Raw genomic sequence first — 18,501 nt, 5'->3', positions numbered from 1 at the left:
GATGTTTTCTTAGCCTTGGTAGAGAGAAAAAAGGGGGGGGGAGAAGAAATGCATTATCTGAAAGATTTAAAATGGACATCAGAACTAGCATTCTTAGCTGACATAACAATGCATCTGAATAATTTAAATCTGTCACTGCAGTTATTAATTGATACACAACCAAATCAGAGCATTCATGGAAAAGCTACACTAGTTTGAGAGGCAGATGGGTGATGGAATTTCAAGATTCCTCAATTGTATGGCTTCTTTAAAATAACTTGAAGGTACCAGTTTCGGCGATTATCAAGCCAAGATAAAGCAGCTCATCTTGGCTTCTGAAACAAGATTCCAAGAGCATGCCAATTTTCAAATAGAAATGAAATTGTTCAGCTCTCCTTTCTCTGCTTCACCTGATGATTTGCCATCATAACTCCAACTGGAAGTTATTGGTTTGAAAAATTCTACTTTGCTTAAAGACAGATACTACAACATGCTTAATTTCTCACAGAGGTATCATTCATTACAGCAAAAAACGTTTCCCAAGCTCCACAAACATGCTGCACAGATCATGTGCATCTTTGGATCTTCATACACTTGTGAGCAGCTTTTCTCAGCAATGAAAAGAATAAAAACCAAGGAATAATCTTTTCTTCAGGACCTGACACTGCAGACCATCCTCCACATTAGTGTTGTGGACAGTCTGACACCCAGTATTTTCACTCCATGCCATGTGCCGGCAGCCCATTTGATTGTTCACAGTGAGCGACAACAATGCTCTGCAGAGCAGGGAGTGCTCCGCTTTTCAGCACAGTGCTCATGATCTGGAACAGCCTGCATTAAGCAGTCACAACATCAAGTACATAAGATGGAATGAAACACACAACTTTAATACTATGCTCTGAATAACTCAGTAAACTACTACTATAAAAATGTTTCCTAGATGGTGGAATTATGGAGCTTGCCACCACATTCCTCAAACCATTCCATCACACTTCTGCCCTTGTGACATAGCACATATCTTGTTGAAAAATGCCACTACCATCAAGAAACATGATCGTCGTGAAGTGGTGTACATGGTCTGCAAACATTGTACAATGCTCCTTGGCTCTCATGGTGCCTTGCACAACCTCCATTGGACTCCTGGATGTTCAAGTGAATGTTCCTCAGAGAATAACGGAGCCACCACCAGCTTGTCTCCATCCAGCAGTACATGTGTCAAGGAGCTGTTCTCCTGGAAGGCAATAGATTCACACCCTCCCATCAGTATGATGAAGAAGGTATTGGGATTCATCAGACCATGCAATGTTCTGCCACTGCGCCAACGTCCAGTGCTGATGGTCACGTGCCCATTTCAGTTGTTGCCAATTTCATGATAACAGTGGCACATGCATGGGTTGTCGGCTGCGGAGGTCCATCTTTAGGAGAGTTCGGTGCACTGTGTGTTCAGACACACCTGTACTCTGCCCAGCATTAAAGTCAGACATTAGTTCCAACACAGCTCGCCGCCTGTCCTGTTTTACCAGCCTGCCCAGCCTATGACATGCAGCATGTGTAATGAGAGGTGGCTGCCAAACCGCACAAAGTCTGACATGGTTTTTCCTTGGTTTCACCCCATGTTGAAGACACTGACAACAGCACTCCTCAGTTTCTGAAATGTCTGTGTCAAGCCTCCATGCCATCACAATCTACCCTTGGTCAAACTCAGATAGATTGTGTGCTGTCTCATTCTACACACAGACAGCATGCCCACTGGTACTACATGCACTCTGTGTGTGTCTGACTAGCATCATTCCTCGTCAGTTAACACTTCTATTGCCTGGACAGGTTTATATCGACAGGAGGCCAGTGGTCATAATGTTATGACTGATCAGTGAAAATTTCTACTGAGTTCAGCTAGGACGCTTGAGCCCATTATGAAATTTACAGACTGAAAAAATTTGCAATTATCCATGTTGTGGTATACTTCAAACAAAAAAAGAAAAACATCAAGAAAAGGTACTATCAAACAAATTATTGTAAAAAGTGATATACTGTGCATTATTAATGTCTGAATTCATACTAGTATTAAAGAAAATCTTCAAAACATGCCATTACTCCTCAAACAGCCAAAGCATCCAAATGTGCATGCAACACATGTTTGTAGGTAAATCCAGGCTCTTCACAGCTATCAGTGGCTTACAAAGTCTTTGATTATTTGTCCAATAAAACACACACACACATCTGACAAGGAGTAAACAAAATTTTAGTTATAGGCTAAATAATTTCTTACAGGCATCATCTTCTATTCCAAAATATGCTCATTCTTATTAAATTCACACCAGTGTGCTATTTACTACACAGTAAATAGACAGCATGTAGCCATACTTACAATAAGTGCCTCTATAGTGACTAGTCCCACATCATTTCCATAAATATCGTGCAAATGGTCTATGGAAAATGTACCTAACTAAATGTTCCATTAAATCACCTTCTTCAATGTTTCAGACCAATGAACACCATTCACATATTGGTTGAAAGAGAATGTAATGATATATCAGTCTGCAATCTGCTTCCCTGGTCAATATGTTCTTGTGGTTTTCCCATATTAAGTCACTTAGGATAGATACTCATGGCTATCTGAAGACTGTGACTAATTTGAGTTGATTGCCAACCATCCAGTCAATCAGTATGGCATAAGTCTGTATTACATTGCACTTATTTACACTTGGGGGAAGGGGGTACAGCTGGCAGTCTTTTAATCAAGATCTGACTGTCTAAAAGAAACGAAGCATGAATTCAAGTCTCAATGCCACACTTTTCCAGTTTTACTTTAACAATGAAAACTGTCTCAATATCTCATTCTACTTTCTATGCAGTGGCAGAATATGCAGTCCTCCACAAATCATACATTTCCATGATGTAAATATCATAAATTGTATTTCAAAACAAGCACATGAGCATTTTGCTGTTCACCTTCATATTTTAAATTGTATTTCAAAACAAGCACTTGACCACTTTGTTGTTTGCCTTCATATTATCCCACTCAAAACATAACAAAATAAATTTAACATTTTTTTTTCAAATAAAAGCAATTATTTTAACATAACAAGGCACTGTATTCACAATGACAGACACTTGTCTAATTTACACTTCTGTGCATATTCCAGTTATAAGACTAGAAGTTATCTGGAAGATCTCTTATATAATACTTTACCACTTACCAAATGAAATGGTACATCTCAATTTTGAACCAATAAACCAAACAATCTAGCCAGGTCAAAAATTGAATTCATGAGTACAATTAAAGAATCATCATAAAAAAGATTCGAAAGAAACTGATCCTTTTCTGTTACACATTATACATATATTTTTCAACACAAAACAGTCAAATAACATTTCATTCACAATCATAAATTTACTGTCACTTTCACAGGTGTCACATGCACACGAGTTTTACAAATCTAAGGTAGAGGTCTTTCATCTCCCCGAATGGCTCGATATTTAGCCAGTTCATTTGGGAATGCATTACTCAGTTCTAAAAGTAAATGTGCTTTGAATTTGCGGTAAGCATCAATTTTTCCTTTCACTTGTTCATTCTTGGCTAGTGCCTTTTCTATACAGTCCTTGGTATACAGCTGTGGATTTCTGCCTTGATCAATATAACTGCAACATAAAAATGGAATATATCAAAGTTTAAGAAAAAAGCTACAAAACAAAATTCTGCAATATGATACAAGAGATTCATTATTACGCAGTAAACACTCGATAACTGTTGTTAGCAGGAATACGAAGATTAAATTTATTTCAAAATCCAACATCATCTTAAATATAACTATTACGTTGACATTTTAAAATATTTTCTTGATTGGTGATTGGATTAAAGTATAAACCAAATTGCTTCTCCTCTACGGCAAAGGCTGGTAATGTATCAGTTTCACAGAGTTTTTGGTAACATAGGAAATGTGAAGTGGTGTATTTTGAGACTGACGCCAATACAAAGGCTTACTGACAATCATTCTTCCCAAGCACTATTCGCGAGTGGTACACAGTTGGAGGGCTCAGTTAGCGGTACAAAAAGTACACTTCGCCACACAACATTAGGTGGCTTGCAGAGTATGATGTAGATGAAGATGAAATTGAAACCACTTTATGTTCTTCATAGGTTATTTCTGCCTCTGTAACTTCAACCTTCCCCCACTCCGAGCACGCGCACGCACACACACATACATCCTCCTCATATATACTGAAGGTTGTGACATTGGCCTGTTTTGTCAGATAGTTGGTGTGAAGTTGAGAGCTGATAATTAGGTTATGAGTTGGTGAAGCCAACAAATGTGATATCATGGCAAGAAGCTCAGCTATAATTGGAGATGATTGGTAATGGTAACAGGTACATAATGCCTTGTATCACGAGCAGATAGTAAGTAAATGTGCTTTGAACTTGCTGTAAGCATCACTTTTTCCTTTCACTTGTTCACTCTTGCCTAGTGTCTCTAAGCAATCACCACCTATATTATCCCCTTCCTGAGGATGGTGTAGCCTTTAAATAAAAGTTTGTTAGGTTTTAAATGTATGTCTTGTACAATAGGCACAACAGCCTACTGTGTGTTTAAAGTTTTGCTGCTACCAAATGTGTCCTTAAATCATCCCAATTTCATTGTGGTATAGGAACCATCAACTGGAGAGGAGTTTTTAGATCAGGACAGCTTGAAATTTAGTCAACATATATTTTCGGCCTGATTGCCTCTGTTTGCCAGGAGATTGCTATAGCAGATTTCTGACAGCTGAAGTGGGCATGGTATAGCTCTTTTGCCTGTTTCCCTCAACCAATAACATAAGATGATTTTGTATGTCTCTCTGTGCCAATGGCTCAGTATCATAGCAACTCTATAGACGACCACTGTTTTCACCTGCAGACGTACACGCTTTGCAGTTTAAAGTTGGTAACAGCCCTGTCAGGTGTGAGGTATTTTCTATCGCTGATTCTACAGCAGATATTAAATTCTATGCCTGGATACATAAAATTCTTCTGGTCACTTTAATTTCTTGCACTGTCTTTTCTTCTAAAAACACCAGGCAATTCCTGCTCCAAGCAGTGTAATTACATGTTAAATTTACACTGAAATGTGGGACTGAACACAATGACCCCACTTCATGGGTGACTTTTTCAGATTTTTCACACATCGCTTTACCATTATACTCTGCTGTCTCATTATCGTATCTTTGACACATATAGCATCACTGGATTGTGTACATAAAGACTGACCTTCAGTCAAATAAATCCAGCCTTTTGTGCTCTTGATGGTTAGATGAATTTAATGTTGGGATGAAAGTGGTAGTCTTCTGCAGCTCACTTGTTCACTCTCCATGTTTCTAACTTATGTCATGCTTTCCATTTCCCATTCATTTTGCAAATCAGCAACATGTGTGTTACCTCTGCAACTTACAATGCCCTTGAATTCTGTTTCTCTATTTTTAAAATGTACTGACAAAAATTCTTCAAGTGAAGAAGTTTGGTTGTTAGTACGCTGAAGCAGTTCCAAACAAGAGTGTTCCACTGTGAAGTCATTTGAAAGATTCTGCTGTTCCAACAACACTTTCCGAAGTTTTGTTGACGTGAGAGGAGAAACTTTCTCGAAAGACCCTTCTTCTCTATCACAACAAAGACATTCTGGACTGTTGTGCACTATTACAAAGAACAAGATTAGATTTTGCTAATACAAATTCAAAGTGTTGGTGATCTCTAAAGTGCACCCACATCAATGAGTGGTTGGTTTTTGTGTTTGTTAGGATTCACATATCTTCCCACAAAAAGCTGGGGATCTATGTAATGAAGTCTGGCAGATCACTCCTTCCCTCAGTAAGCATTATACACGTGACGTGTGACAGGTCCCCCGTACGACCTTTTTGCCTAACCATCCATCCATTGTCATACACCAAATCTTGAGTTTCTTTTTATGGAGCTTTGTAACATCCTTGGAAATCGGGGCCTTAACTAGTATCCCCACTCTCCAAAACACGCAACTTTCCACCATAACACTCTTCATTTGTCACTGAAGCACATCCACAAAGTTTTTAGCAATAGAAAACCGGTGACACAAACCAACCCACAGTTCAGGAACCTGGGGTTCCCTACGTTCACACCCAGGCATCACTGGCTGAGCCCTGGGAGAGCAGAAGTTACACTAGCAGCACGGAAAGGGAAACAGAGCTGCTGCACTGAGGGATCCATGTTTCTCAATAAGATATTCACAGAAGAGTTATAGATCCCTGGGGAAGAGCTCATCTCATTCGGGCCATCATATTTGATCAGACTCACCACCAATAAATAAAAGGAAATTAAATCCTTCAACTGTTCCTTCATGTATCACATATTCCCTCCCCCTTCATCGTAGTCCATAGGAGTAGAATCTTGGAGGCAAACTAACTATTAACGGAGGCATCCGATCCCACCCGTCGGCTTTGACCCATGATGTAAGGGTATTGCGTGACATCATGACGGTGCAGAGTTTAGTTTATGAGTGCATTGTGTTTGCTGATGTCGTCTTGTTGCGGTTGGTGGTGTCCTCTGGTGGTGTATTGGGTTCATTCGGGTGTCGATGCTTGAAGTGTGCATTTATTGGTCATGACTGTTATAGAAGAATGGAAATTAGTTTCACTGAGTTAAGAATTACGTTTCCGTTGTGTTTATGTTACTGTGGTGTCGTTTGATGTTATTGGTTTGCTGTTCGTCACATGGCAAGTCTTTTAATTCAATTTGTGGCTTCTTTTGTTAGGTATGGATATGACTTCCAAGTTAAATAGTGCACGTCTGCAAGCTGAAAAGGGGGACAACATGTTGTCCGTCATTATGTTTCTGCTACTTTTTGGGCTTGTGATGGAGATAGTGAAATGCGGCGTATGCAAGCAGAATATGCGAGTTGCGGGTTAGTGTGTAGCGCCGGAACTTGTGGGGTTTTTATGTGTTGTTGGGTCGGTGTTATTTACCACATGTGTTGGTGGTTGATGTTTTGGTATCGGAACTTGTGGTTAATGTATGTATCTTAGGGGGAAGTACTCGGTTTCAATTTGTTTGGTATTGACAGTTGTATTTGAGCTGCATAGGTCATGGGAAGTGACCGATTGCAATTAGTCGTCGTAGCTGTGTGTGTTTTGGTATCGTGAGCTGTTGTTGACCTATGTAGGTCAAGGGAAGTGTACGAGTCCAATGTGTTGCTGCACCTTTGGGTGTTTTGGTATTGTGAGTTGCTCTTGATCTATACACGTCAAGGAAAGTGTATGACTCCAATGTGTCATCGTAGCTATGTGTTTTTTTGGTATCGTGAGTTGCTGTTGACCTATGCAGGTCAAGGGAAGTGTCCAATTGCAATTTTTGTTGTTTTATGTGCTGGTTTTGTGGTATCAATAGTTGCGGTGTGATTATAATTTTTGGAGTAGTTGGTTTTTATTTTGTGGTATGGACAATTGTGGTTGAGCTATTTAGGTGAAGGGAAGTGACCGAATCCTGTTGAAATGGAAATGTCGAGTGGCTAGGGCCTCCCGTCGGGTAGACCGTTCGCCTGGTGCAGGCCTTTCGATTTGACGCCACTTCGGCGACCTGCGTGTCGATGGGGATGAAATGATGATGATTAGGGCAACACAACACCCAGTCCCTGAGCGGAGAAAATTTCCGACCCAGCCGGGAATCGAACCCGGGCCCTTAGGATTGACAGTCTGTCACGCTGACCACTCAGCTACCGGGGCGTACACCGAATCCTGTTGATATTGTAAGTGTAGCGGAACTTGGGAATTCTGTGGTGTTTTTATGTCATCATTTTGTGTGGTTTGGGATCGTTGCGTGTGTTTGTATGTGTTTATATTTAGTTTGTCCCCACCCAAAAAAACCCAATTTCCTGGACTGGTCCCATTAGTTTGATTATGTTTTTGGAGACAGATGTGTGTGTTGATTTTATATGTATTTTCATGTTTGTTGTTGTTTATGTAGTGACGTCATAGGTGCCACATTGGAGAGGTTGAGAATGGTCGTTTCCACCATAATGGTGATGTCATGGGTCAAAGCAGACGGGTGGAATCAGAGGCTTCTGTATTCCCCAAACAATAACATCTCTGACGACCAGATTAGGGCCTGTGTCACTCACAGCAGTGTACCTTTACTGCTCTTAAAATTGGCAACATGTTATTTTTTGAGTAAATAATGGGACTATAGCTTGGTGTAACTAATGAGAGGTGAGAAAAGAGGTATTGTATTTCTAGCACTGAAGATGATTCGAATGAAGGTGGTTGTGACAGTGCATAGCCCGAGATCTAGAATCGGAAAGACAGTGATAATTTGGTTGTGAGCTGACAAAACCATCAAAATGAGATAGGACAAAAGTTTTACTGAAGAGTTCATGTAGATATTGAGGAAAATACAATCACCACAAATCAGTATGTCACACACCTGTATACGTTCTTATTTTGGCTACATTTTAGATACCACACCTTTATTTATTTGGCTTAACACACACACACATTCTGGGTAACTCATCACTTAGGAAGTACGGATTTCACTAAAGCCAGCAGTAAGACTAATATGCGCTGTTCACCCACAATTTAGTTGTGTAGGTCCCTTTTCGAGCTGTTATGCATTTTAACAGTACCATCACTATACATTTATATTCACTAATAAAATATGTCACAAATAATCCATCACAATTTCATAAGAACAATGATGTCCATACCTACAACACTAGAAGAAATAATGACCTTTATTTCCCATTATTAAACCTGTTGGGTAGCTCCGAAAGGTGTTCAATAGGCAGCACCAAAAGTTTTTAATCATTTTCCCAATAACACAAAATGTCCGAAAGGTTGAAAAGCAAGTTTTAAAGGTAACCCAAAAGCATAAAGAAACAGTCTCTAGTTCTCAAGTGCAGTTGCCTGACAAGGACTGAAATATTTTCATTATTGTTCACAGTAATAATATCCTTGTTCCACTTCAAATCAATAATAAAATCATTCAAATGATTTACAGAACATGTAACTAACTAAGCTGTTGGGAAATCAATGCCAATTGGAACTAACTCCAAAAGAGTACCGATCTGTTAATCATAAGCAGTTTCAACATTCTGCAAATTACTGGTAACAAAGGATAAAAAGGAGCACACTGATGTATCTACCCCCCCCCCCCCTTTGTGTGTGTGTGGGGGGGGGGGGGGAGGGGGGGGAAGAGGTAGGCATACATGAGCACGAGAGCCTTACTCCACATGTCGAAGAGGCTCTTCCAGCAGCCATGTCACTGTCTGGCCTCCAAAGTCATACTTGGAGTCTCCCACTGGGACAATGGCAGAGAAAATTAAGAAGACCACCCTTGCTCACACAATTTTTCAATGAAGTTCACAATCTGCAGCCTTGTACCCAGAACTGGTTGGAGCCAATGATTTTTGAGTGAAAAAGCTACGTTATAACTTCTTACACTTATGTCATAGAGCTGAGAACTGTATGGATCCCCTAAATGGGTCAAAGGTGCACTACACAGCAGAAGCTGCTCCCAAGGTATGACTATGTAAGGTGAGTATCCACCCAGTCCAGATAACGCTATAGGAGATCCTTGGATACTAGAGTAAAACTCAAAGAAATGTCCCCTGCCCGGTGAGACTATTGAAATCCTTGTTATCAACAAGCTCCAGACATTGGTGCACTACTATAAAACAATAGGCTTGATACAAAACTAAGTGCAGAAATCTTGAAATTGACAACAGTGGTATTTTTTTTCCTTTTTTAGTACATTTAAATGTATATTGAAAGAACAGGCTAATGGAGATGGAAGACATGTATTTACCACTTTTCTCATATGGAACCCTGAAAGTCATGGATCAAGACAATCTACTTGACTTCAAAAGAGAACTGAGTTGGTAATAGAAACAGCTTTCCTAGATAAAATACGATCATAAGAGACACCAAATGAAATCAACAACAGGATTGAGGATTTCTTGGTGTGAAGTACATTGTCTTGGATGAAGTGTCACCGACAGGTGTAGCAGCACGCCCGAGTAAAGTATGATGGGACCCTCACTGATTATACATACATACAGTCATGTATGTTCATGAACTGTCTACTAATAACACGACAGATAATGTCAATAGTAACCTCAGATTTTTTGCAGATGGTGCAGCCATCTATAACAAAGCATTATCTGAAAAGAGTTTCACATATATCCAGTCAGATCTTGGTAAGATTTCAGAGTGGTGCAAACATTGGCAACTTGGTTTGATGTACAGAAATGTAAAATTATGGACTAAAATATGGATACAGAGAACTGTGGCTCTTCCACTGCATGCAGGCAATAGTAATGTTAAACGATTGCCATAAAATTTGTAACTCAGTTGCACTCGTCAATTACATTCCAAGTTTCACCAATGTCCATAAACTACGTGTATGGATGTATGTCAACACATGGGAAAATCTGAATACAATGAGGTGATGTTTTGCTGATTTATAGAGGACGCTAAGTCTGTATATAGAGTACTATAAGTCAGTTCAATACAAGCCTACTGTTACAACAGTACTGTCGTTGCATTTAGGTTAAAATGAAGCATTACTTACTCAAACACTTCCAGAGGAACATGGACATCTTGCACCTGTCCCTTCAGTTTGTCAATTTCTTGCAAGCCGTGCACAAGTGTCTGACTGTAAGATGACAATGAAAACGTAATAAACAGTGAGATATATAGCGAAAACTGTACCTACAAGAAAACTATACAATGAAGTTTTACTTATCACAATACACCATATATATTTTCACGAACTTTTATACCACCTACATTTTTTGGTTCAACACGTTTTGTCCTTGAGGTTGAAAATCACCAACGATAATCCGTATCTGCCTAACATTTTCGATAAACATTTCCAGCTGCGTCTCCAAGTTTTCTAGTGACGCCGCCATGATTGTTTAAGTCTACATCAAAACACAAAGATAAAATACAAAAGTAAGATAAGTTTCTTTATGTCTTTGGATGCCAAAATATAAGAATACACATTACACAGTGTTGGAAGTGGAATAAGAAATTAGAAAGAAATAATGTAAATAAAAATCATAATAAGAAAAGATCAAAGTGGAGAAGGATATTCATAAAAAAAACAAGAGAAAGAAATGGCTAGCGTACTTGCCCAGTGGGGTTAATAAGCATATCTGTATCCTGAAACTAAGCGTTTAGTGTTCTTATGTTATCTGACCTGTGCAAGCGAAATATACGAAGATGTCGAGAAACGTTGTGATAGGTACGATGACCACGGCACTAAAAAATCTGAATAATTCGCAAAATAAAAAAGATAATATCATCCCTTTCCCACAGACAGATCTATAGTCTCTATTTTTTTCGTATTACTGTAAAAAAGTGCTTATTCGTGGTCACGTAACGGAAGGAAGATAGCTATGGAATTGTGCCAGCGGCTATGTCCCTGTCATATATTTAGAAAGTTTGAGATGAAAATGCAAAGTCGCGCTGTTAATGCTACTAGTTTTCGGAGTCACCATTGCAATGGAATGAACACAAGCCTTTTCTCCGCTAACATAATCTGCCTTTCGTGTGAATAACGGAAAACATCGTACGATTTGTTTATAGTACTGTAAGAACGAGCGTCCTTCGTCCAACTTCTATTAAAACAATTTATCGCGCACAGTGTCATTACTTGATGATGATAACGTGTACTCACCCTTTTATCGTTGTCCAGAATTTAATATCACTTCCGGAGAAATGCCGTAAACAATACAAAGAATGTAGACAACATCGCCTAGAAACAAATCTGTGTGTCTAATTAAGTACAATAACAATGATAATCATATGTTCTACTTCTGCCACACATCTCATCACACCGTGAATCATATTCAAAGCTAAATATAAATACTCACACTACTTGACTTACACTTAACACATTTAACTTTACTCATACAATCATTAGTGTTCATCCTCAGAGCCACTATCTGGATACATGACTGCACTGTACACAAATTAGGTGCAGAAATGTTCTTGAGGCCCATATGAAAGAACCATAGTCAACATATCGCATTCATTCGTGAACAAAGTGGCAGGCCTGTCAGTGCTAATAATTTATTCATTCTTTGGTGCTATGCCAATTATTAGGTATAAGCATCTTTTTCAACTCGTTCTTAAATAAACCTATTGTTTTATATTTTTATTTCTGCAGGCAATGAATTGAAGTTATAGTCCTATCGACATCACTAAATACATTTCTTGAACCTGAAGTTGTGAATAATTTACTCCCCTAAAGTAGTATGTTTTTTGTGCGGGCAGCACTTATAATATGTTTTATTGAAGTATGCTCTATCTTTCATTGCACAGGGACAACTGTGACAGTTTGCCTACTGTCACCATATTTTATTTTTACGTGTATGCATGTTCCTTATTCAGTATTATCTTCCCACCTAATTAAAATGTGATAAAGACAACATGGCACTTTTTCATACATTTTCATTTTATATACTAATGACTTTTCTAAATATAAATCTGTACATAACATTTAACAAAATTAATGTAAGAGCTTATTGTTACTTCTGAGAATAGTGTAAGAGAGATGTCATTTGCATGTTCCCCTTTCTCACATTTCTAATTTATGTTTCTCAGGTGGAGGATCAGGATTTGTTGGCTCAGCACTAACGTCCTTGCTTCGAGCTAAAGGTTACTCTGTTACAATAATATCACGAATGCCAGGCCCACAGCGAATGTCATGGGTATGTAGGCAGTATAATTTAAAATTAGTTCTTATTTATGCCCAGATGTCAAAATAGTCCAGGATTTATAGTGAAAACTTCCTGAACTGTTGCTGTGCCAAATGAAACCAAAAATAAATACAGAAGATAACTAGTAAAATCGTGAGAAAGGCCATTTCTCAGTTAACCAGTTACAACATGATGACCTTCTAAGTGTGCACCCCATACTACTTACTGATGAATTTGCTGCCTAACTGTGTACCAGGCTTTGAACCCCATATTCACAGTCATGAGTAATTATCAAGAAGTATTAATCTGCTGTTTCCTTCCAGCTATAATCACCAAGCAAGGTGGTGCAGTGGCGAGCACACTGGATATGCATTCAGGTAGAGGAGGTTCAAATTCCCATCTAAACATCCAGGTTTTCCATTATTTCACTAATTGCTCCAGGCAAATGTCAGAATTATTCCTTTGAAAAGAGCACAACCAGTTTGCTTCCCCATCCTTGTGCAATCCAAATTTTTGCTCCATCTGTAATGGCCTCACTGTCAACAAGACATTAAACTCTGATCTTTCTTCCTTTCTTTTCCAGCTATAATCAAACTTTGTCCAACTAGTTTGGTCAACTGAACATTCCAATACCAGATGTTGGCTCTGAGCTGTGATGTGTAGTGGCATGTGATGTCATATAAGCTCAACAAGAAGATAACAGAATACTGACAATAACTGTTTTGTGTCTATATTTTTTGATTTGTAGGTTTGACAAATGTCTTTGGCGTAACCTGAGCTCTGCATTAGGTTGAAAGTTGACTGTGTAGTTGTGAGTTTGCAAAGTCAGCATATATGATGTCATGAGAAAAACTAAGTCTTATTATGGTGCATCTCTTAAACATATTGGATTTGATGAGTCATTTATGTCCACCACTTTGGTGACATTGTTGGTCCAATACAGACAGTATCAGAGGCTTTAGTTAACCCATTCTTCAGCCCATAGTACATCATTCATTCTTCAGAGTACTACGCAATTTGGCTCAGGAAGGAATGCAGCACATAAAATATCTATTATAAATAGATTACATTGTCGTAAATTTAGACACGTCTGAAGCTTCTGAAATTTACTTATTTGACAAACTAAAAATGATTAATGACTATGACTTCTTCCCAAAATTTCTGCCTTCCATAGAAAGAAGTCCACCACATGAATCATTAAAGTGTGCCTCACACAGTGAGTCAAAGCTTGAGTTTGGCATTATCTCTCTCGTATGACAATGAACTACACAGGATGGCCTCTGTGGAATTTGGAAGAGTAAGAAAGAGGCACTTGTAGCGAAGCATTGAATGAATCCATAGAGTATGCTCAAATGATAGAAAACTGTTTGTGAAAGGCAAAGCTGCAGTTGTGAATCTTAATTAGGTATTCAGTTCCAATCTACCGGGAAGGATTAGTGACCTACAGTGTGTGGAAACATGCAGCACTGACACTTAGTTCTGGCTTTCCTATCATTTCATTTATTGAGTCTGTTGATTCAAAAGTAGGAATGCCTAGAAGGAAATGTACTACCTAAGGGAAAATCTTAAGTCCAAGATCTAAATCATACAGGTAACCCAACGAGCTCAGCAGCAGTCTGACAGTAAAGGCCATAAGGTTGAAGTTAAGGTTAGAAAAGAGGGAGGTAGAAGGGCAAAGATGGCCTAATTGCTGTGTAGCAGTCATGGGATGGGAGTACCACGACTGGTAAAGAATTTTTTTGGTGTTTATTATGGGATAAATAGTATTTTTAACCCAAATGCAGAGCTCGGTGATGGCACCTGCGATTTAGGCTCTTTGGAGAAAGGCTTTAGTAAAGAGCTTTACTGAAAATATGGGGTTGTCAGGTTCTGTAGATGCTGCCATGGGATACCTCAGACCGGACATTTCAAGTAACTTCCATAATATGAATTTGACCCTCACTATCCCTTCAGAAATAATGTCCATCATAAAATCTTTGAAATCAAAAACATTTCGTGGGTATGATGAAATATCAACAAAGTTAATTAAAGAATGTGATTCTGAGTTGAGTAACATATTAAGCTATCTGTGTAATCAAAAAACAAAGATGATGTGACTTACCAAACGAAAGCGCTGGCAGGTCGAAAGACACACAAACAAACACAAACATACACACAAAATTCAAGCTTTCACAACAAACTCTTGCCTCATCAGGAAAGAGGGAAGGAGAGGGAAAGACGAAAGGATGTGGGTTTTAAGGTCTTTCCGTCTTTAAGGTCTTTAAGTCTTTCCGCTCCCTGGATTGGAATGACTCCTTACCCTCTCCCTTAAAACCCACATCCTTTCGTCTTTCCCTCTCCTTCCCTCTTTCCTGATGAAGCAACAGTTTGTTGCGAAAGCTCGAATTTTGTGTGTATGTTTGTGTTTGTTTGTGTGTCCTTCGACCTGCCAGCGCTTTCGTTTGGTAAGTCACATCATCTTTGTTTTTTGATAAATTTTTCCCACGTGGAATGTTTCCCTCTATTATATTAATATCTGTGTAATCAGTCGTTTACCAGTGGAATATTTCCTGACTGGTTGAAATATGCAAAGTTAAGCCAGCATTCTCAAAAATTTTAGAAAAAGTAATGTACCAGCAGCTTCTCAACCATCTGACCACAAATAACATATTATCAAGAACACAGTTTGGATCTCTGAAGGGTTCTGATATCGAGAAGGCTATTTACACCTACAGTGAAAATGTACTTAATTCATTAAATAACAAGTTACAAGCAGCGGGTATTTTCTGTGATTTGTCAAAGGCATTCGATTGTGTGAACCACAACATCCTTTTAAATAAATTAGAGCTCTATGGCGTCATGGGCAGTGCTGCAAAATGGTTCAAGTCATACCTTGCTAACAGGAAACAAAGGGTGTCAGTGCAAGGGACTAGTGAATTAAGTTACCAGTCATCATCAGAATGGGAAGAAATTACATGTGGTGTCCCACAAGGATCCATCTTAGGGCCATTGCTTTTTCTTGTGTACATTAATGATCTCTCATCAGGTACACTGCCAGAAGCAGAAACATTACTAAAAATGAACAAATAAGAATAGTGATCCAAATTAAATTGGATTCTCAGGAAATAACTATAGGGGAAGTGACTCATTTAAATCATTGGCTACCCAATTCAGTGAGTACCTTCTCACAGTGTCAACAGACTGCCTACATACACCTGCTGATAAATGACAAAATGTGGATGCATTAGACTTATTTTAGCAGATACTGTGTGTACTACTAACAGACATCAATTTAAAATTCTTTAGGCTAAAAAAAGAACCAGGACCGAGGGCAATGAAACAATGTCCCCAGTTTGGAACAGGGTTTTTAGTAAACATAAAAATAATAGATTCAGTAATGGATTTCCAAACAGTATCACCAAGAATTGCGACTCTAAGCTTTAAAACAATTAATAAAACCTATACAATAATAAATGCTCATGCCCCAACAAATGAAAAAAATTGTCTAACAAAAACAAAGGAAGAGGTAGATAAATTTTGGGACCTTCTAGAACAAACTGTGAACAGAGTAAATAAAAAGAATGTAAAAATCTTATTGGGAGATTTCAATGCTCAGTTGGGAAAAGAAAGGAAATATAAAGATATAATTGGAAAATGGAGTCCACATAAATTTACAAACAAAAACGGTCAAAGACTTGTAGAACTCTGCAGAGAACACAACCTTATATCTAAATCAGCATACTTTAAGAGGAAGCCAAGTAAACTTAAAACATGGAAACACCCAGACTGGAGGAAGGGCGAGTGGCAGCTAGACCATGTCTGTATGGACAAAAATTTTCAGAAGGAGATCCACAATGTTAAAGTACTGAGAGGAGTAGACACAGGCTCAGACCATTATATGGTTAAAATTAAAATCAAATTCACTCCGTTAAAGAAGAGGACCGGAAAAACTAATAAAATAAAAAGGAGGTTTGACCCACATCAGCTAATTAAAAATAATAAGTACCAACAAATAACACAAACCATCAAATTAACAGATGATCTAGAACAACTAGTGCCTAATCTTAAAAAAGAAGCAGAGAATCTAGCTCCCTTGAACCCACGAAGGAAACATGGTGGACATCAGAATGTGACAAATTCCAAGAAGCATGGTTAAAGTTTTAAACACATAAAACTGAAGAAAATGCCATCAACCTAAAAAAATGAAAGAAAAAAATTCACTCAAAATATTAGAAGAATCAAGAGAGGATTTCATAAAGATATAAACTCTATAGAAGGTAATTATCATAAAACCAACTCCAGGAACTACTACAAAATCTTTGGGAAACAACTACAACAGTATGAGGCCCCTACACTAATACTGAAAGATGAAGATGGAAGAATGACACACAGTAACAAGGAAAATGCAGAAATCATGGCAAAAGCATTTAACAAACTTCTGAATTGCGAGGAACACAAAGAACCCTTACAAATCAATATAAATACCCCAATAAAAACCAAAACTAACAAACTAGACCCTCCAACTTTCCAAGAAGCAGAAAAAATTCTTAAAGAACAAAAAAATTATAAGGCATGTGGAGAAGATCAGGTTTTTGTTGAAATGTGGAAATATGCAAGTGACACAGTTAAGACCTCCTTACACATGGCTCTAACAAAAATTTGGGTAACAGAACAATTTCCCAAACATTGGACCACAGCTATCATCCACCCACTACACAAAAAAGGAGATAAGAGCAACCCAGACAACTACAGAGGAATCTCTCTCCTAGATTGCACATACAAAATTCTATCCGAGATCCTATATGAAAGAATCAAGGAGCAATTAGAACAGGAGTTAGGGGAATATCAGGGAGGTTTCAGACCATGGAGAAGCTGTGCAGAGCAGATAATTAGTTTAAAATTGATCATGGCATACTACAAGAAACGGAACAAACCTCTGGCAATAACATTTGTAGATTTTAAGAAGGCATATGACTGTCTCCACAGACCTTCAGTATTAAAAATTTTAAGAAATCTAGGACTCCATCCAAAACTAATTAAAACAATACAACTCACTCTAACCAACACCAAATCAAAAGTGAAGTTTAGAGGAGAAATTTCGGAACCATTCTTCATAAGAACAGGCTTAAGACAAGGTGACTGCCTATCACCATTACTGTTCAACTGTGCACTGGAATACATAATGAGAGAATGGTACAAGGACAATCCAGAAAGGATAAGAATTGGAAGTGCAAAAGATGATATTAGCTTAAACTGCTTGGGATTTGCTGATGATCTTGCTCTCCTAGCCAACACTGTTCAAGAAGCCAGGCAACAAGTGAAATCACTACAAGAAATAGCAGAGAAAGTAGGCCTTAGAACATCATTTGAAAAAACGGAGATTATGCTAACTGATCCACCACTTGCAAACAAAATTATGATAGGAGAACAGGAAATCAAAATTGTTGATAAATTTAAATATTTAGGTGAAATAATAACATACAATCTAAATGAGAAGCCATCATGGCAGAATAGAATAAAAAAACTGAACTATGCAAATTACATTACCAAAACCACATACAACAAAAAAAGCCTATCTATAGATGCAAAATTAAAACACTGTAAAACAGTTACACAACCGGAAATAACGTATGCAGCTGAAACTATCTTCAAAACAACTAATACAGCAGAAATTGACAGGATACTAAAAATAGAAAGAAGAATAATTAGGACATGTATAAATAAACAGTATAAAATAAATGGACATTGGAGAATAGCATCAAATGAAACAGTATATAAGAAAATAGAACCAATCATGAGCACAATCAGGAAGAAACACATCTCATTCTTTGGACATATGATGAGA

At 38.1% G+C, this 18,501-nt stretch overlaps 2 protein-coding genes across 4 annotated transcripts in view; one reads left to right on the top strand and one right to left on the bottom strand.

Moving 5' to 3' along the window:
* Window positions 1-2,926: 2,926 nt before the first annotated feature.
* Window positions 2,927-10,895, bottom strand: LOC126475461 (mediator of RNA polymerase II transcription subunit 10). The gene is made up of 3 exons (XM_050103343.1): window positions 10,762-10,895; window positions 10,544-10,627; window positions 2,927-3,621 (listed from the first exon to the last, which is right to left on the bottom strand). The coding sequence occupies exons 1-3, from the start codon at window positions 10,881-10,883 to the stop codon at window positions 3,420-3,422; spliced, it is 408 nt and encodes a 135-aa protein (XP_049959300.1). The 5' UTR covers window positions 10,884-10,895; the 3' UTR covers window positions 2,927-3,419.
* Window positions 10,896-11,040: 145 nt separating this feature from the next.
* Window positions 11,041-18,501, top strand: part of LOC126475460 (epimerase family protein SDR39U1) — a 45,568-nt gene continuing 38,107 nt past the window's right edge. Inside the window, exons 1-2 of one of the 3 annotated variants that reach the window (XM_050103340.1) lie at window positions 11,041-11,218; window positions 12,583-12,689. In XM_050103340.1, coding sequence (XP_049959297.1) covers window positions 11,197-11,218; window positions 12,583-12,689 — 129 coding nt within the window. In that variant the 5' untranslated portion in view covers window positions 11,041-11,196. Of the gene's footprint in view, window positions 11,219-11,412; window positions 11,546-11,938; window positions 12,082-12,582; window positions 12,690-18,501 lie in introns of those variants that run through there. The other 2 variants (XM_050103341.1, XM_050103342.1) reach the window with 2 other exon arrangements.

Source organism: Schistocerca serialis, chromosome 4, assembly GCF_023864345.2.
Source record: "Schistocerca serialis cubense isolate TAMUIC-IGC-003099 chromosome 4, iqSchSeri2.2, whole genome shotgun sequence".
In the NCBI taxonomy this organism is placed as follows: domain Eukaryota; kingdom Metazoa; phylum Arthropoda; class Insecta; order Orthoptera; family Acrididae; genus Schistocerca; species Schistocerca serialis.
This window is presented reverse-complemented; position numbering and strand designations above follow the sequence as displayed.